This window comes from Alosa pseudoharengus, unplaced genomic scaffold, assembly GCF_046254945.1.
Source record: "Alosa pseudoharengus isolate Yale_2024_CS ecotype anadromous, Long Island Sound unplaced genomic scaffold, YU_APseudo_1.1 YU_APseudo_1.1_scf_21, whole genome shotgun sequence".
Taxonomy (NCBI): Eukaryota; Metazoa; Chordata; class Actinopteri; order Clupeiformes; family Clupeidae; genus Alosa; species Alosa pseudoharengus.
In genome coordinates this window covers 5,854,180-5,874,179 of record NW_027468674.1, presented here as the reverse complement: position 1 = coordinate 5,874,179, position 20,000 = coordinate 5,854,180, and the positions used below count along the sequence as shown (strand labels likewise).

General features: G+C 42.2%; 2 protein-coding genes across 8 annotated transcripts in view; both read left to right on the top strand.

The window, feature by feature from the left end:
* LOC143137502 (nuclear body protein SP140-like protein) overlaps window positions 1-14,365 on the top strand; it is a 17,635-nt gene extending 3,270 nt beyond the window's left edge. For 3 of the 6 annotated variants that reach the window (XM_076297744.1, XM_076297745.1, XM_076297749.1), the window contains 13 exons: window positions 1-169; window positions 1,192-1,311; window positions 2,438-2,571; window positions 4,700-4,753; window positions 6,922-6,967; window positions 8,736-8,993; window positions 9,129-9,268; window positions 10,040-10,108; window positions 10,670-10,794; window positions 11,843-11,954; window positions 12,131-12,205; window positions 12,336-12,476; window positions 12,846-14,365. The exon at window positions 1-169 is cut by the window's left edge and continues 59 nt beyond it. In XM_076297744.1, coding sequence (XP_076153859.1) covers window positions 1-169; window positions 1,192-1,311; window positions 2,438-2,571; window positions 4,700-4,753; window positions 6,922-6,967; window positions 8,736-8,993; window positions 9,129-9,268; window positions 10,040-10,108; window positions 10,670-10,794; window positions 11,843-11,954; window positions 12,131-12,205; window positions 12,336-12,476; window positions 12,846-12,950 — 1,548 coding nt within the window. In that variant the 3' untranslated portion in view covers window positions 12,951-14,365. The remainder of the gene's footprint in view (window positions 170-1,191; window positions 1,312-2,437; window positions 2,572-4,699; window positions 4,754-6,921; window positions 6,968-8,735; window positions 8,994-9,128; window positions 9,269-10,039; window positions 10,109-10,669; window positions 10,795-11,842; window positions 11,955-12,130; window positions 12,206-12,335; window positions 12,477-12,845) is intronic. The other 3 variants (XM_076297746.1, XM_076297748.1, XM_076297747.1) reach the window with 3 other exon arrangements.
* A 336-nt stretch (window positions 14,366-14,701) lies between these two features.
* The window catches only part of LOC143137501 (SEC14-like protein 1), a 24,620-nt gene continuing 19,321 nt past the window's right edge, over window positions 14,702-20,000 (top strand). Inside the window, exons 1-2 of one of the 2 annotated variants that reach the window (XM_076297742.1) lie at window positions 14,702-14,973; window positions 15,662-15,748. In XM_076297742.1, the coding sequence (XP_076153857.1) occupies window positions 15,686-15,748 (63 nt within the window). In that variant the 5' untranslated portion in view covers window positions 14,702-14,973; window positions 15,662-15,685. The remainder of the gene's footprint in view (window positions 14,974-15,661; window positions 15,749-20,000) is intronic. The other variant, XM_076297743.1, reaches the window with a different exon arrangement.

Sequence of the window (20,000 nt, the reverse complement as noted above, 5' to 3'; positions counted from 1 at the left end):
GCAGAGGCAAAGAATGAAGACATGAAAGAGAGGAAGGTGAAGAAGAGGAGCAGACAGAAGAGCAAAGGGAGCACGAGTGAAAGAGAGGAAGAGGAGGAGCAAGATCAAGCAGGGACTTCTCAAGTCAAAACCAGTGTGAAGAAGAGGAAGCTTCAGAAACCCATTTACGGTAAGTCTACATTTCTCATACTTCTGGCTACTGCATGCTAGCCCAGCTCCTTAGCCACTGCGCCACCACCACCCAGTGTCATAGTGTCACTCTACTAGTACATACTTACTACACTGTGTACACAAATGTACAGTTGCATCTCAAAAATCATGAAAAAATGTCTTTTTTTCCATAATTAATTTCTTGACTATTCTAATCTTGATGATTACAGTATTATACATTATTTATTCTAATATTTTGACATACTGCATTTTTGATTTCCATGAGTTGTATACAGAAATGTAGACCTGAGAGGAACTCTAATCCGCTAATTAAGTCAAATTACCGGCATTTGTTTCCTGAGAATTTTCTCTCAGTCTGAGCAGGGGGATAAACTTTTCCATGATATAGTAATCGTTTGAGATGCACCTATATACTCATATCCAACAAGACAGTTCTTAATTTGAGTACACACTCACTCCAAATCTCTAGGCCTACCTCATGGAATCATACGGTTAATCTGCTATTCAGTATATTTCAAATCTGGGAAGTTAACACCTGAAAAAAAAATAAGACTAGTGCATATGTCTGCAAATAATGTAAATTAGGAGCATTTTGAAATCCTTTAAATTTGAATTTTGTCAAATAAAAAAATGTAATTTCCTAGAGGTAGAGGGGAGTGGATTAACTCCAGATTTTCATAGGAATGACCATATTACTGTTCTTTAAACTTGCATTTTAATTTATTCATTTGGCGGACGCGTTTATCCAAAGTGACTTACAGCAATGGAATAACATTGAAGCTATTAACATTTAAGCATTTTACCATTTAAACTACAGAGTTATAGCTACAGCATTAGAATAATGTTTAAAATACAGTGCAGAGGAGACTAGCTAGGAATAACCACTGCATCTGCCAACACTAGTATTAATAGTAAACGAGTATTAGCATTCAAATGCCCTGACCTCTGTTTCAGCTCTCCGAGCTGCTCTGTGTGTCCCTCCTGTCTTTCCGTCCTCTCACTCCCTGCTGTGTTGTCCAGGCTCTCCTCTGATCAAGGGGGGTAGAGAGGACATCTGGAACTGGCCCATGTTTAAGACCCAGCTGCCCGTCACCTGCGGGAACAAAGAGGGGACTCTATACAGAGACAAACTAGCCAAAGGTGAGGCATCCTCTCTAGTGGGGTCAAACTAGCCAAAGGTGAGGTATCCTCTCTAGCGGGGTAAAACTAGCCAAAGGTGAGGCATCCTCTCTAGTGGGGTCAAACTAGCTAAAGGTGAGGTATCCTCTCTAGCGGGGTCAAACTAGCCAAAGGTGAGGCATCCTCTCTAGCGGGGTCAAACTAGCCAAAGGTGAGGCATCCTCTCTAGCGGGGTCAAACTAGCCAAAGGTGAGGTATCCTCTCTAGCGGGGTAAAACTAGCCAAAGGTGAGGCATCCTCTCTAGCGGGGTCAAACTAGCCAAAGGTGAGGCATCCTCTCTAGCGGGGTCAAACTAGCCAAAGGTGAGGCATCCTCTCTAGCGGGGTCAAACTAGCCAAAGGTGAGGCATCCTCTCTAGCGGGGTCAGGAGTTTTGTTACTTGTATCTTAGTACTGACTACAGACCTAAAGGAGAATTACTGCCATTACTGTCCGTATGGGCAGGGGGGGGGGGGGGGAGTCAGGACAGGCAGCTACAGTGCTGCACTCTTGAGGGCATGATTATGATTATGATTATGCCCCCAAGGTGTAGCACTGTAGCTGCCTGGCTACTCTAGCTGTTGGCTGCAGCAACTCGAGCTAAGTAGCACCTGATTCGCTGTTTTTGTTTTTGTTTTTTTTGTACTGACAGTACTCGGTGACCTCCAGAAACAGAGATCTATGTGAAAGGATGGTCAGGATTCTCCTTTAGCCCTGAGTGCACTAATGGCGTCCAACACATTTCGGCGCCTCTGGCATTGCCACTGCATGTCCAGAACACAACACCTTGTCTTGCACCATGTAACATTAGCTCTCTGCAAGTCGCATCTGAAAAAAGTGATAAACATGTACTGTAAATATGATGCAGGAACATGACCCTGTTGATCGCCAATCAACGAATTGGCTACCTTTTTAGCTTCATTGTTGCTTTGCAGGAGTGAGGTGCATTTTTCACTTTGTTGCTTTGCAGGAATAAGGTGCATTTTCACGTTGTTGCTTTGCAGGAGTGAGGTGCATTTTGCACTTTGTTGCTTTTCAGGAATGAGGTGCATTTTTCACTTTGTTGCTTTGCAGGAATGAGGTGCTTTTTCACTTTGTTGCTTTGCAGGAGTGAGGTGCATTTTTCATGAGGATAGGTGGTACACACCAGGCGAGTTTGAGAAGCAGGGAGGTAAGGAGAGGAGCAAGAACTGGAAGACCAGCATCCGCTGCCGAAACACACCACTGCAGAAGCTGATTCAGGTGACTGGAAACTAGTGTGTGTGTGTGTGTGTGTGTCTGTGTGTGAGTGTGTGTGTGTCAGAGTTTCCGCTAGAAAAAAATGGTGCCGGTCAAAGTGACCGGCAGAGGTTTCATTTTCCGGACATTTTGATGATATGCCGGTCAAATATCCTATTATCCCTTCTTAATTAGTCAAATTGAGGAAAACTGGATACAGGCTATGTAGCTTAAAGAATAACATAATCAGGCTGTATAGAATGCAACATGTTCCTTAGCCTAACTTAATCATGCCTAACAAGATCTAGCCAGTATCTTTTAATGGACAGCAGGAGTCCGCTTCGTTCGTTGTTTTAAAAAGGCTACGTTGTTTGTTGCTGCTACCCACGTTATCTCCAGTGGTGACTGTTTAACTTACACAGATGCGCACACACAAGAATGAGCGCTCACACCACTACCCCCTAATGCTATGCCTCTTTATTTGATAACAATAAATTAAGAAATGTTTCCTATTCTGGGAAATGTTTAGTTTCTTTTTCTTTCGGCCGCGGTTCAATGATACCGTTTAATTGTGCCAGAAATTATCCGCGGACCAGTAATCGCCTCGTCGAGGAGGCCCTAACCCTGCAGATCATAGACAGAGAACGCATAGGCCTACTGTATGCTTTGGGTAAAGAACACTTTGCATGTCCAGTGTACACGGAGAATGACAGTGTCTTGGAGCGGCCGCACCCCCCGCAACTCCACTTCCAATGTCACTGATTCCGACAGATACGCCCGACACTTTTGCTTTTTATCTGGTGGTGGTGGAGTTGACCGGACATCTGAGGCTTCAGACGTTACCAATGGATCATCATCCATCGCGTCTGGCCTCTGAAAAAACTTTTAAGGCTAGTCTGCCTGGGCCTGGCCATGTTTGAACCGCCTCACTCATTTGTTCGTTGTTTAACATGGAAATTTTAAGCGTGCGCTTCCTATTTGAAATGCAGCATAGGCTTGTTGCGTGTTGTTTAATAGCTTACTTTTCAAACGAGCCTGTTCATTTAAAAACATAGCCAGAGGACGTATAATATAGGCTTACATATTAAGGCTTATTCTCAAATTCAGATTGCGTTAGGGGACGGGATTATTAGCCAATTTCAATCGGACAATTTGACCGGAGAGATTTAATTTTGTCGGACATTTCATTTTTTTTTCGGCCAATGTCCGGTAATTACCGGACAACGGAAACCCTGGTGTGTGTGTGTGTCTGTGTCTGTATCTGTGTGTGTGTGTCAGTGTGTGTGTGTGTGTGTGTGTGTAGTTGTATGTTAATTCCTCTGACATCCTCCATAAGCCAAATTTTAACTGAAATCTTACTAAAATTTACTAAAACAACAGTTGAAATTAATTTAACAACAGCTTAAATTAATACTTAAGTAATTAATAATTAATTTACTAAAACAACAGCTTTTATTTCACCTGTTCAGCAATTTTTCACATAATGCTACACTCTGGGGGCATGAACATGGGGGCTCAGGAACATGCCCCCAGAGTGTAGCATTGAAGTTGCCTGGCTCAGGAACATGCACCCAGAGTGTAGCAAACTGGCTACACCGCTGTTGTGGTAATAATTAGCTTCCACTATCATCAATGAAACTAGCTACACCGCTGTTGTGGTAATAATTAGCTTTCACTATCATCAATGAAACTGGCTACACCGCTGTTGTGGTAATAATTAGCTTCCACTATCATCAATGAAACTAGCTACACCGCTGTTGTGGTAATAATTAGCTTCCACTATCATCAATGAAACTGGCTACACCGCTGTTGTGGTAATAATTAGCTTCCACTATCATCAATGGAACTGGCTACACCGCTGTTGTGGTAATGATTAACTTCCACTATCATCAATGAAACTGGCTACACTGCTGTTGTGGTAACGGCACATAATTTTAAAAATAATTAGATCAGTCTTCTAAAACCATTTTTACACTCTGCGAGCAGAACTCTTACGTTACGTATCTGGAGAAGCCTGTCTGCATCACTATTTCATTTTGTCATGTGCTCTTTACTGTTAACAGACACAGAAAGGTGGGTGGAGCCGAGTTGAATTTATATTTATTTGTTTTCAGTTATTTTATTACTTTTTATTTTACTTGTGTTCTTGCAGGAAAATCACTTAACGTCTTCACCAGCTAAAAGGAGATCAGCTGACAGAGGACAGGTAACCTATCACCTAGTTCTGGCGTTACCAGGGTAACATCAGGTATTGCCCTGGTAACAATTCACAATGATAAAGGCACTGCTACAGTTACAATACGTGTGACTTCTGGTGTTAGAATAGTACTACGTGTGTATGTGTGCAACATGTGTATGTGTGTGTTCTGGTGTTAGAATAGTACTACGTGTGTAAGTGTGTGTTCTGGTGTTGTTTTAGTGCTATGTGTGTGTGTGTCTGTTCTGGTGTTGTTTTAGTGCTATGTGTGTAAGTGTGTGTTCTAGTGTTGTTTTAGTACTATGTGTGTAAGTGTGTGTGTGTGTGTTCTGGTGTTGTTTTAGTGCTATGTGTGTAAGTGTAAGTGTGTGTAAGTGTCTGTTCTGGTGTTGTTTTAGTGCTATGTGTGTAAGTGTGTGTTCTAGTGTTGTTTTAGTACTACGTGTGTAAGTGTGTGTGTGTGTGTTCTGGTGTTGTTTTAGTGCTATGTGTGTAAGTGTGTGTTCTGGTGTTGTTTTAGTGCTACGTGTGTGTGTGTGTAAGTGTGTGTTCTGGTGTTGTTTTAGTGCTACGTGTGTGTGTGTAAGTGTGTGTATGTGTGTGTTCTGGTGTTTTAGTGCTACGTGTGTGTGTGTAAGTGTGTGTTCTGGTGTTGTTTTAGTGCTACGTGTGTATGTGTGTGTTCTGGTGTTGTTTTAGTGCTACGTGTGTATGTGTGTGTTCTGGTGTTTTAGTGCTACGTGTGTATGTGTGTGTATGTGTGTGTTCTGGTGTTGTATTAGTGCTACGTGTGTAAGTGTGTGTATGTGTGTGTTCTGGTGTTGTTTTAGTGCTACGTGTGTATGTGTGTGTGTAAGTGTGTGTTCTGGTGTTGTTTTAGTGCTACTTTTGTACATGTGTGTGTAAGTGTGTGTTCTGGTGTTATAACAGTGCTATGGTGTAAGTGTGTGTAAGTGTGTATTCTAGTGTTATAACACTGCTATGGTGTAAGTGTGTGTAAGTGTGTATTCTAGTGTTGTAACAGTGCTATGGTGTAAGTGTGTATTCTAGTGTTGTAACAGTGCTATGGTGTAAGTGTGTGTGTGTGTGTGTGTGTGTGTGTGTATTCTGGTGTTGTAACACTGCTATGGTGTAAGTGTGTGTAAGTGTGTTTTCTAGTGTTGTAACAGTGCTATGGTGTAAGTGTGTGTAAGTGTGTTTTCTAGTGTTGTAACAGTGCTATGGTGTAAGTGTGTGTGTGTGTGTGTGTGTGTGTGTGTGTATTCTAGTGTTGTAACAGTGTTACATTTGTAAGTGTGAGACACACGCTGGACGCTGATCATGTGCTCTGGCTTTCACTCAGGATGGTACTTGCATGTGGCAGTTTACTAACACAGACCCCACACACTTTAAGAAGAAGGTAGCACACGCACACACGCACACACACACACACACACACACACACACACACACACCAGTGATAGTAGTGAAATTGTTGTTGTTGTTGTTGATGATGTTGTTGTTGTTATGAGTTGTGTTGGTTTACCAAACAAGCATTTTTAGTCTTTTTGAGGCGCTGTGACTAGGACTTCATGCATACTGAATTAAATGTGACTAGCCTACTAGCTACTACTACTCTGCGCTGCTCTACTCTACTCATATTTACTGTACTAATCTCTGCTATACTCTACTCATCTCTATTCTACTCATATCTACTGTACTCATCTCTACTCTACTCATCTCTACTATACTCATATCTAATCTACTCATCTCTACTCTATTGTACTACTCATCTCTACTATACTCATATCTACTCTACTCATCTCTACTCTACTCTACTCTACTCTACTATACTCTACTCATCTCTACTCTACTCATCTCTACTCTACTCTACTCATATCTACTCTACTCTACTCATATCTACTCTACTCTACTCTACTTTACTCTACACTACTCTACTCATCTCTACTATACTCTACTCTACTCATCTCTACTATACTCATATCTACTCTACTCTACTCATCTCTACTCTACTCTATTCTACTCTACTCTACTCATCTCTACTCTATTCTATTCTACTCTACTCTACTCTACTCTACTCTACTCTACTCTACTCTACTCATCTCTACTCTACTCTACTCATCTCTACTCTACTCATATCTACTACTTACTGTACTCTATTGTGATCTCTGCTGCAGATGAGGAGAGCCCTGTTTCCCTCCAGCCCAGAGAACTCCATCAGACGTGAGTTCACACTTCAGCACACGTTCACACTCGCTAGTTAGTTAGTATCACACGACAGCACACGTTCACACTCGCTAGTTAATTAGTATCACAATACAGCACACGTTCACACTCGCTAGTTAATTAGTATCACAATACAGCACACGTTCACACTCGCTAGTTAGTTAGTATCACAATACAGCACACGTTCACACTCGCTAGTTAATTAGTATCACAATACAGCACACGTTCACACTCGCTAGTTAGTTAGTATCACAATACAGCGCACCTTCACACTCGCTAGGTAGTTAGCATAGACATATACACTAGATGTCGCCTTGACTACTGCTGTTCATTGGAACGAATGCGTCAATCGAGACGCCATCTTGCTTCAGTGATCCACTTCTCTATAATGCATTAGCGTCAATCTGGGCAAAGATCTAGCGAAAATAAAATCACCATAAATCGTCAAAATCTCAAGCAATTATCTAGTTTTTTGGGTTGTTCCAACTGACAGGCATGTATTTATGGTTGAGTCTAGAGAAAACTAAGCTTAAGACGATAATAAAGATACATTTTACCCGTCTAGCCCCATAGACTCCCATTCATTCTGCACTAGCTAGCGGCGGCCCCTAGAGGAACAATGAGTAAACTGCAACCAGGTTCGATACAATGAAAGTAAACAGGCTCTTCTAGACAGGCTCTGGTTGAGGCCACATACCCCTCGTCTCGTTTACTCATGTAAGTTGTAATCTCACCAGAAGTTGTAGATCTGTAGAACATTTACCTCTGCTACTACATAGGCCAGTCGTTACTTTTATAATCATGGGTCAGTGCCATGGGCAAACGAGATGTAGCTGAATTCATAAATGACAAAGCCATGAGAAAGGTGATTTTCTTACGTTTCAACAACAAAGAAGCCGATCTGCCATCATTGTGAGAAGTTCCCAAATTTGTCGCTAATCGCTAAAAAGGTTTTCTATCGCTGGGGATGGCCAAACGTTGCTAAATAGGTAACGCTGACAATACAGGAGAACTAGTTTAGCGCTTCACATCCCTGTACAAAGATGGCGGCGGTGTTGACGCATGCTGAGAAGCAGAAGGCGACATCTAGTGTATATATCTATGGGTAGTTAGTAGTGCAGACGTGAGTTCACACTTCAGCACACGTTCACACTCGGTAGTTAGTTAGTATCACAATACAGCACTCGTTCACACTCGCTAGTTAGTTAGTATCACACTACAGCACACGTTTACACTCGCTAGGTAGTTAGTAGTGCAGACGTGAGTTCACACTACAGCACACGTTCACACTAGCTAGTTAGTTAGTATCACAATACAGCACACGTTCACACTCGCTAGGTAGTTAGTAGTGCAGACGTGAGTTCACACTCGCTAGTTAGTTAGTATCACACTACAGCACACGTTCACACTCGCTAGGTAGTTAGTAGTGCAGACATGAGTTCATACTCGCTAGTTAGTTAGTATCACAGTACAGCACACGTTCACACTCGCTAGGTAGTTAATAGTGCATTTTCAGTGTTACAACAATAGAGACAACATTTGTGTGTCTTTGGAGGACAGGGGCATACTAACAATAATAATAATAATGATAATGGTAATAATTACATAAATTGTAATTAGTAACATACATAATAGTATGTTTTTGTGTGTATGTGTGTGTATGGAATTGCTGTATTTGTGTCTGTGTGTGTGTGTGAGTTTGCTTGTAATGTATGGAGTGAAATAGCTGCACCTGTAAGTGCCCTTCTCTCCTCCTCTGTGCAAGTGACAGACTCCAGTGATGAAGAGAACAGCAGCAGTAACCAGACGGAGGACAGAAGCGAGGGAGACCCGAGAGAAGAGAGGGAAGAGGGGGAAGAAGAGGAGGAAGAAGAGGGAGGGATGACGGGGGCTGGAGGGGCTGTAGAGGGAGGCAGTAACCATGACAACGGGGAGGTGGACACATCCCTGTTTGAAGGAAGCACTCTGCCTGTCCAGTGTGGGCCTGTCACCGGAAGACTGCGGAAGGACCGCTTCGCGTCAGGTGAGTGTGTCCGTGGGTGAGAGAGAGAGAGTGTTTGTAAGAGTATGTACACTCTGTACTGTGAGATGGATAACTTTCCCTTTTGCCATGACTGAAAGCTGTGTTGAGTGACCTGGTGACCTTTGACCTTTTCAGGAAGTACAGGAAAGTGCATCCGTACAGATGAGAGCTGGCTGACCCCTGCAGAGTTCATCAGGCTGAACCCTGACCTGAAGGATGGAATGTGGAAGAGAGACATCACCTGTAGAGGCCAGCCTCTAAGCTACCTTTTACAGGTAAAGAGAGAGATTTCACCTGTAGAGGCCAATATCTAAGCTACCTTTTACAGGTAAAGAGAGAGGCCAATATCTAAGCTACCTCTTACAGGTAAAGAGAGAGACTTCACCTGTAGAGGCCAATATCTAAGCTACCTCTTACAGGTAAAGAGATAGTTATCACCTGTAGAGGCGAGCCTATAAGCTACCTTTTACAGGTAAAGAGAGAGACTTCACCTGTAGAGGCCAATCTCTAAGCTACCTTTTACAGGTAAAGAGATAGTTATCACCTGTAGAGGCCAGCCTCTTAGCTACCTTTACAGGTAAAGAGAGAGACATCACCTGTATAGGCCAGCCTCTTAGGTACCTTTTACAGGTAAAGAGAGAGACTTCACCTGTAGAGGCCAATCTCTAAGCTACCTTTTACAGGTAAAGAGATAGTTATCACCTGTAGAGACCAGCCTCTTAGCTTCCTTTACAGGTAGAGAGACATCACCTGTATAGGCCAGCCTCTTAGCTACCTTTTACAGGTAAAGAGAGAGATATCACCGTAGAGACCAGCTTGTCAGCTACCAGTCAGTACCTGCTTGTCAGTACCTTCTCCCAAAACGATGGGGAGTTCGTCCTGCTGTTTCAACGCTTTGAAGTTTAAAATACTTAAATACACCAAGGTAGTGATAGTGATAGTCCTAAGGTACTGATGTCTCATTTGCTGTATAGATGATAATGCATGTTTGTGTGTGTGCGCGGGTGCGTGTGTGTGTGTGTGCGTGTGTGTGTGTGTGTGTGCAGGGGAAGATCCTGCAGGTGCATTCTCTGCTGTGTATGTGTCGAATGTGCAGCCACACAGAGTCAGACCTGGTAAGATCTCATTCACTCTGCAGTTCTTATGTCTATCCCAGTTAGAGGGCGGCTACAGCGGGCACGTAACTGAAGCGTTCTGTTCACGACGCGTATGCTGCAGCACTTAACTTCCACTATAGTGGAATAATGGAAGTAGCGACACCAGACGTGATAGTGGAGTGTACGTTAGCTTCCACTATAATCAATGGAAGTAGCTACACCAGACGTGATAGCGGCCCGTATGTTAGCTTCTATGGAAGTAGCTACTCCAGACGTGATAGCGGCATGTACGTTCAAAAAATTGTTTTTACGCTTTGGGAACGGAACGCTTCCGTTACGCACGTGGTGTAGCCCCCCTGTTAGACAACTGCATGCTGGTTCTTCATACAGTCAGATACTATCACAGGGTAACCCCCAGCTGGATCTGTTAACGATACTACAGCTGGATGGAGTGGTGCCAATTGCCTTGTGTGTTCATGTGTTTTGTTTTTTGCATGCATACATTTGTATATGAGTGTGTGATGACTGTGTTTGTGTTTGTTTATTCGTGTGTGTGTGTGCGTGTGTGTGTGCTAACAGGAAGACCAGACAAATGATGACCACTGCTTCATCTGTGGAGAGAGAGGAGAGCTGCTGTGTTGTGATGGGTGTCCAAGATCCTTCCAAAGAGACTGTCACATACCCACTCCAACACCTTCACCAGGGTAAGAGAGAGAGGGGGGTGGATAGATGTGAGAAGAGAGAGAGAGGAGAGAGGGAGAAAGAGAGAGAGAAAGGAGGAAAGAGAAATAGATGAGGGAAGAGAGAGAGAGAAGAGGAGAGAGAGAGGAAGAAAGGGAAATAGATGAGAGAAAAGAGAGAGGAGAGAGGGAGAAAGAGAGAGAGAGAGAGAGGAAGAAAGGGAAATAGATGAGAGAAGAGAGAGAGAGAGAGAGGAAGAAAGGGAAATAGATGAGAGAAGAGGAGAGGGGAAGAAAGTGAAATGCAGCTGTTCACATTCAACTGTCAAATTCAAAATTAAGAGACCACTGCAAATTTGAATATGACCGTTGTCAACTCATTTGAATGTCACTCAGCAACCATAGAATGACTTCAGAAAAATGTGCAGTGGTGTCTTAATTTTTTCCAGAGCTGTAGATGAGCTGAACTAGATGAGAGGGAGATGAAAATATAGGCATGTAATAATATGCACAACCCCATTCCCCAAAAAGCTAGGACACTGTTAAATCTAAATAAAAACATAATGTGATTGGTAAATCAAATAAGCCCTATATTTAATTGGGAATAGTGCAAAGAAAATATATCAATATACAGCTCTGAAAAAAACAAAGAGACCCCTGCATATTTTTCTGATGTCATCCTGCTGTTGCTGAATGACGTTCATGTTCATATTCAGTTGCTAAGTTGATGGTCAGAAGTAAGAGACCACTGCAAATTTGAATATGACCGTCAACTTATTTGAATGGCACTATGTATAGGTGCAGTGGTCTCTTAATTTTTTCCAGAGCTGTATGTTGCAGTTTTATGTGTGCATGTTTATAACATGGAGTCGTGTGTGTGTGTCTGTGTGTGGGTGTGTGTGTGTGTGTGTGTGTGTGTGTGTGTGTGTGTGTGTGTGTGTGTCTGTGTCTGTGTGTGTGTGTGTGTGTGTGTGTGTGTGTGTGTGTGTGTGTGTGTGTTTTTTTTTGTGCGTGTGTGTGTGTGTGTGTGTGTGTGTGTGTGTGTGTGTGTGTGTATGTATGTGCCACACAGTGATGACTGGCTGTGTACGTTCTGTGTGTGGAAGAGGAGTCAGGAATGGCGTTATGCTGATCACATGACCCAAAAACAGGTCTTAGACAGCAGGATCTCGGACTATACTCTGGTGAGCTCATGCCATTGGACAACGCTGCTGTCAATCAGTCTGTGCTTCATCACACCCCCCCCCCCCCCCCATTCTTATTTCCTCTCTCGTTACTGTGTCTGATATTGTTTTTTTTTCAGTCTGCAGTTGTGTCTAAACTGTGTGTGTGTGTGTGTGTGTATGTGTGTGTCTTACAGCAATGTCAGTACCTCCTGCTGTTTTTACTCAATGCAGATGAGCAGAGAATCTTCACTATAGATCCCTGCCCTACTGTAAGTGTGTGTGTGTATGTGCATACAGTATGTGTGTGTGTGAGTGTTTGTCTGCACGTGTGTGCATGATGCATGTTCTTTCAGGCGCATGCTCAGTCTTTTCCACATGCACTTACATTTTGATTGACAGGTGTCAGGCTACTCGTCAGTGATACCAAGGCCCATGTGGCTGCAGAAGGTGCGGGAGAACCTGGAGAGTCGCTACCGTCTGGTGGGGGAGTTCGTCTCAGACGTGCGACTCATCTTCAGGAACTGTGCAGTCTTCAACAGGGTTAGTATACAGGTTTAGGGTGGAACACCATGTCCTGACAGTTTTAATCCATCTAACAAACATGGCAAGCTTAACTAAGCCAAATTGTCTTGTCTTTATATCTACAATTACGTAGATTATGTATCTATAAAAAGTCAAAAGGATTCACGATGGAATGCACGAACATGCTTGTTTATTCTCCATGATTTCATTCTAATTGGTTGAGGCTGAGCACAGCCGTTTTCTGTTGTTCCATATTATGCTGATTTTAAAGAGGAATATCCAGCTAGGTTCTTTATCTCATGTTTAGATACGTAAAACATGTCAAGTCTGTTGTGGACTGAAATTTCTTACAATGATGTGTAATTAAAAATGTTTCTTTCATTTTAGAACAATCAAGAGATTAAGGAAATGGGAATTAGACTCAGTACTTTGTTCGAAGAGGAGTTTCAAAGTACCTTCATTGCAACCAGTCAACGTGATGATTCGGGATAAAGTCCAGCCAAACCCAAGTCCCTCCATTGTTAAGGAGCTTGGCTAGCATGCAGTATCTACACAAGTTGTGGGTTCAATTCTTGAGCAAGTCACCAAACACCCTTTGTAATGTAATTGACATAAGTAAGTCGCTTTGAATTGAAGTGCCTGCTAAATGAATAAATGTAAATATAAATATATATACTGCTCAAAAAATGAAGGGAACACATAATCACTCTGACACTGTTTCTGTGCACAAGTAAAACCTTTGAGGCGAGTGTTTTATTTTGCAAGAACTGTCAGACATTCTGTGAATGTAGTTTGAGAATTGAGGAAAGGGTGGAAGGTTTAAAAAAAATGTGTTTTAACAATTGTGGAAAACTAAGTGTTCCCTTAATTTTTTTGAGCAGTATATATAAAGAGAGAGAGAAAGAGAGAGAGAGAGATCCCTGACCACAGTTTACTCAGGGACACACTAGGACCCCTAGGCCACTGAAGTCCAAATTGGGATTCTGTTTTCTCATCTCTTACAATAATTGCAGTCAGTCTCTACTGTACATAACCACGTTGCTTTACCTTTGCATTGCCACTTTGTGTACAAGCTCCATATGACGCTTTGCATTGCCACTTTTTGTACAAGCTCCATATGACGCTTTGCATTGCCACTTTTTGTACAAGCTCCATATGACGACAGCCATGTCTAATCCAACGTGCCCAACAGTTAGATACAAGGATACAAGGATACAAGGAAGTTTATTGTCACATGCATATAGTTACTGGAAGTAAGAAATGCAGTGAAATTAAGTCTGGTGTCAGCCTATTTGTGCATTTATGGGAGGGTAAAAAGTGCAATAAAAGAGGGGTTTAGTAGATTAAGTGGCAAGGGCTGCATAAGAAAGGTGGGGGAGGATTGGGATTGGGGGGGGGGGCACCAACAAGGAGCAGATCACAGAATGGACAGAAAGAGAAACCCTAGATGAATAGCACAGTTGTACCAGCAACAAACACCTGCCCATCAAACATACATTATCTGTGTGTGTATTAACGATTACTACTTTAAACTTGTACGTCAAAAACATTATTTTTTTTAATGAATTAAAGAATTCTTATGACCTCTTCCTTTTGGAGTGTATGCATAAAAGAGTAATACAATGTTATTACCTCAATTTCCTGGAAGTATTAGAGATATACTGTTTGAGATGTATTGTTTGCCTTGATACAATAAGAGTACTATGTTGTTTTTTTGCTTATTTGTTGTTTTAATTTGGTGTTTTAATTTGTTTTCTAACTTAATAGTCCACTGAATGTCCACATTAAAAACTGTCTGCTTGAAGATATTTTTGAAAACATGTAATACTGTCCCAGATGTTTAGGGCTACATGCACTGTTGAATAATAAAAAAAAAACATTTCCTTAAAAACAGTGCTTGTTTGTGTGACTGAAAGAGAATAACCTGAAGTATTTCTTCAGCTTTTCCCCATCAGCTTGCCAAGTTACTGGCTCTGGTTCATATAGAGAAGAGATTAGCAGCAGATCAATGCTTTGGGCTGGAATGATCCCTCCCTGAAGTACCAATAGGGGTCGCTGTGTCTCCAAGGATGCAGGTATGAACACCTGCAAGTAACAACTAACTCATAACAACTTATGATGTTCCAATTTGACGTTGTAGGCGCTGTACTCCTACCACCAGTGGTATATAATATCGGACATATCACATACGTCTGCTCCTCTGCATGAAGTAAAAGGTAACATGGGTGACGTTAGGAGATTGGTCAGTGAGCTTGTGACAGGAACTCCCCCTTGGTCTCGCCGCCTCCTGCGTGCTTGCCTAGAACTACTTTTTACTGACCGCTTCTGGCAGTAATGCTTCTGACACTCATAGAGCCTCATGATATTGCTCACTTCGAATTCGCGGCGTTTACATAGGATGAAGTTTTAAGCAGCGTTTTAAGACAATCTGTAATGGTTGCCCTCATGTAAATGACGTGCTGAAGTTGAACTTCTCACATGAAACATAATCTACACTGACCGACAGGAGAATTTGGTAAGTTATTCCAACAGTTGATGACATCCATTACACGTAGCACTAACATAACATCTAACTCGTCCCAGCAGCCTACTCTAATGTAATAGTAATGATGTGTAAGTATCATAGCGAAGGGGGGACATAGCCTTCTTTAGCATTTAAGCTGCTGAATTAGTTAAACTAGCAATGTATCGTAACGTTAGCTAGTTTTGGAATGTAACGTTATTCTAAAGTGTGTAAATTAGCTTGAGCTAACTAACGTTAATGTTACGACATAGAAGCTAGCCTAACTAAACTTACCTTAAACAGATAACTATAAGGAATAGAGTAGCATGAGGTGCATAACTTAACATTATGTTACACCGTAAGTTACCTTGTCTGTTCACAAATGTTTTGTTGTGTACTGTAAATTATGTGTAGGCTACTGTAAGTTACTGTAAGGTAACGTTAACGTCATCACTGTCGACACGAAAGATATTACATTATGCTAGCAAAAACAGATACTGAGTTAAAGTTAGTAGCCTACTTGAAGTTGCTTCAGGTTGCTTGGTAATGCCATTTTAAGGGTGCCGTGGTAATGCATTTTGGGTGGTGCGTCTTACAAATATGACTGTTATGTAAACCATAGGGTAAAATCTTTGTATTTACTCATGTAAGCCTACTAACGTTACCGTTTTTTGATAATGTATGTTCTATTTGTTGTCAGGTAAACTGTAGAGGGGCAGCAACCATGGTGCAGAAGTACCAGTCCCCAGTGAGGGTCTACAAGTACCCCTTTGAACTGGTCATGGCGGTGAGTGTGTTTGTGTGGACTGCACACTATATATCCACCTCCATTATGCATTATTCATATGCACTGTATTCGCCTGCTATACATTAAATTCCTATGCTCTGGATAGCCATTTTGGGTGAAAGCGTCTGATAATCATACTGTAAGCATAATAATGTGGCTCCATTAAGCACTTCATGTCCATTGCATTGTAAACTCACTCAGGAATCCTTTTGTCACCTGCTGCAGCAGTAGGTCGTGTTTGTTAGCTGAAGATGAGTCAACTCTGTGTGGGTGATCATAGATCTGTGCTGGTGTTGCAGGCGCTGTGTGAACAGCAGCAGCAGCTCCCCATAGATTGCAGCACAGGGGTAAATACAGTATAATGTACAGGGGCAAATATAATGTACAGGGGCAAATCTAGGGTACAGGGGCAAATCTAGAGTACAGGGGCAAATGTAGTGTACAGGGGCAAATCTAGAATACAGAGGCAAATGTAGTGTACAGGGGCAAATCTAGAATACAGAGGGAAATATAGTGTACAGGGGCAAATGTAGAGTACAGGGGCAAATCTAGTGTCCAGGGGCAAATCTAGTGTCCAGAGGCAAATGTAGTGTACAGGGGCAAATGTATTGTACAGGGGCAAATCTAGAGTGTTGTGTTAAGTAGAGATGGGGCTCTTGGCTGAACAGGCGTACAGGGGCAAATGTATTGTACAGGGGCAAATCTAGAGTACAGGGGCAAATGTAGAGTGTTGTATTAAGTAGAGATGGGGCTCTTGGCTGAACAGGCGCCACTGTGCGTGTTATGACATCAGCAACATCAGCAGCTCCCGTCAGCTGTCACACTCCGAGTGAGTGAGTGAGTGAGCAGGCGAAAGTGAACGAACGACCGAGCGAGTGAACGAGCTCTCAGTGTTCAGAGGTTGGTGGTAGAGCCAGTGACCTCTGACCCCTCATAAGGAATGTTCTAGAGCTACAGGGTTTATGGAGCTCAGACGCTGATGTAACAGTGTGGCCAGCTGGTAGAGTACGCACTGAACAGTGGTAAAACCTCATCTGAAGAGATAGAGAGAGAGAGAGAGAGACAGACAGAGAGATAGACAGACAGAGAGATAGATAGATAGATAGATATATAGATAGATACTTTATTCCTCATCTGAAGAGACAGACAGACAGAGTGAACAGTGCAGGGATTGAACAGTGCAATAAGCTCAGTGCTTATTATTAAATACTAACTATGACTATTAAAAGACAAGAATGTGTCATATCGACGTACTAGTGCTTGTGTAAGGGTGCCTAGCAGGCTCAGTTTGGTGATGCGAGTAAAACCAGAGACTTTCTAATGAGGGGACACATCACTCAAAGAATCCTCCATAGAAAGGCATAGGGTCAGTTCATATAGCCAGAGACTTTCTAAGGCATAAAAAAAAAAATGCTTGGGTTCCGGTTTCCGACCGACCCTGTCAATTTATGTGCGACCCAAATTTATTTTATGAGCTTGGGGAAGAAATAACACTAAATATATTAAATAAATCCACAAATAAAAGGCGAACTATAATTACATTAATTACCCCTTGCGTTATGTATAGGGATGAGCGTATTCTCTCTTTTACAAAGTAGCCTATGCACAGCTGTTCACGAAGACGATTGTTTTCGTCACTTACCAAGGCACTCGCAATTTTGTCCAAACACCGCAACTTTTTCGCAAATTTGACCAATCATCGTAGTTTCACCGTGAAATTTCACCTACCACAACAGTCCCTCGCGCAGAATATTGAGCCAGATGGCACACTTACTTCTGCACCTTTTGCATATGACACCAAAGACTGCCCTAACGTGTTCGTTCCTCTACAGTTTTGATGACAATAAATAGAAGGGTAACGTTAATGATCTGCTTACTTGCATCTCTCAACCTGGTGTTGCTAACCTACCAAGGCTATGAAAGTAAGTTCATTAAGGCCTACTTGGTTTACTGATTTTTGAGTAGGCTATGCAACCCATTGGCAAACGTTTACCTGGATATGTCCTTTTAGCTTATGTCATGTTTGCTAGCTTGTGGGCTTAGTTTGAGTAGTGCTACCAAAATCATAGAAATTAATAAAATTGCAAGACATTTACCTCTTCTATGATCCAATAATGATTTCATTCGAGTTGTTTTTTTTAACATTTATTTTAACTAATGACATAGAAGACATTCCCAATTGCATCCACATATCGTAATGCACTATGCAAAAAGTGATTTACACTCGTAGCCGAACACAGTGAGATGCAAGCCTTCCAATCCACTCAGAAATGTACTTAGGCTACTCTCACGTCCTTAAAGGGGCAGGCAGTCAATTAGACGTACACCACCAATGTAATGACATTAAACAGAAGTGTAGTCAAATAGTTTAAATCAATATGAAATTACTATGATACTTACTTGGCTATTAGTAATTATGCAGGCCACAGACTATGAATTATTAAAAAGATATGAACTTAATATGAATTACAAAATATATGAATGTATTGAAACATATGACATGATGCCATCTCTTTAGGTGACTGTCTTTTTTGGACAGTTCTACTATAATGCTTTGTGAATGACCTCAGTCAAAGCATTTTCACAAATAAAGTAGGCCTACTTTGATTTTCTGTAATCCTTACTGTTTACCTTTGATTATCCTTTTTAATAAGCATCAAGATTATCAGTGTGATTTTGGTCTTACTAACCTTAATTGCCCTAAATTTAAACTATTTTTGCAATTTTCACTTCCTCCTGCAATTTCTCCACAAGAAACAGCTAAAATCACCGCAACTTCCATCCAGGCATTTTAGGTCGCAACAGTCTCAAAAAACCTCGCGAAATCCTGGAGGGATTGATTTTCAACCTATCCCTTACTGCCACTGGAAAAAAAAATAAAAAAAAAAAAATTCCCTACCGACCCATGGCCTCAACTGACAACCAACAGGAACCAAACCTTTTTTTTTTTTATGCCTAATGAGGAGACACATCACTCAAAGAATCCTCCATAGAAAGGCATGGGGTCAGTTCATATAGCCAGAGACTAGTATAGTATAGTATATATACTCTTTTGATCCCTTGAGGGAAATTTGGTCTCTGCATTTATCCCAATCCGTGAATTAGTGAAGCACACAGTGAACACACAGTGAGGTGAAGCACACACTAATCCCGGCGCAGTGAGCTGCCTGCAACAACAGCGGCGCTTGGGGAGCAGTGAGGGGTTTGGTGCCTTGCTCAAGGGCACTTCAGCCGTGCCTACTGGTCGGGGTTAGAACCGGCAACCCTCCGGTAACAAGTCCGAAGCGCTAACCAGTAGCCACGGCTGCCCCCAAGAGACTTTCTAATGAGGAAACACAGCACTTAAAGAATCCTCCATAGAAAGGCATGGGGTCAGTTCATATAGCCAGAGACTTTCTAATGAGGAAACACAGCACTCAAAGAATCCTCCATAGAAAGGCATGGGGTCAGTTCATATAGCCAGAGACTTTCTAATGAGGAGACACAGCACTCAAAGAATCCTCCATAGAAAGGCATGGGGTCAGTTCATATAGCCAGAGACTTTCTAATGAGGAGACACGTCACTTAAAGAATCCTCCATAGAAAGGCATGGGGTCAGTTCATATAGCCAGAGACTTTCTAATGAGGAAACACAGCACTCAAAGAATCCTCCATAGAAAGGCATGGGGTCAGTTCATATAGCCAGAGACTTTCTAATGAGGAAACACAGCACTCAAAGAATCCTCCATAGAAAGGCATGGGGTCAGTTCATATAGCCAGAGACTTTCTAATGAGGAAACACAGCACTCAAAGAATCCTCCATAGAAAGGCATGGGGTCAGTTCACACTCAAAACCTCAGTCCTTGACACCTTAAGACATGTGCCAGCACCAGACACCGCCGCCACTCAATCAGCGTTAGCCTTCTTGCTAGTACGCCCGCCTCCCATGTCCCTGGTTGCAGGTACGAGACTGGTGATTGGCTGGTTGGTTGATTGACATTACAAGCAGATATTCTTGTGGGCATAAAATGGAAATGCCAAAGGCAGGTTGGAGCAGGAACATTAAGTCTATGTGTGTGTGTGTGTTTCTGTCTGTGTGTGTGTGTGTGTGTGTGTAAGCATGTTTATCTGTGTGTGTGTATGTCTGGTTTTGTGTTGTGTCTGTGTGTGTGTGTGTGTTTCTGTTTGTGTGTGTGTGTGTGTGTCATGTTTGTCTGTGTGTGTGTGTGTATATCTGGTTTTTTGTTGTGTCTGTGTCTGTGTGCGTGTGTGT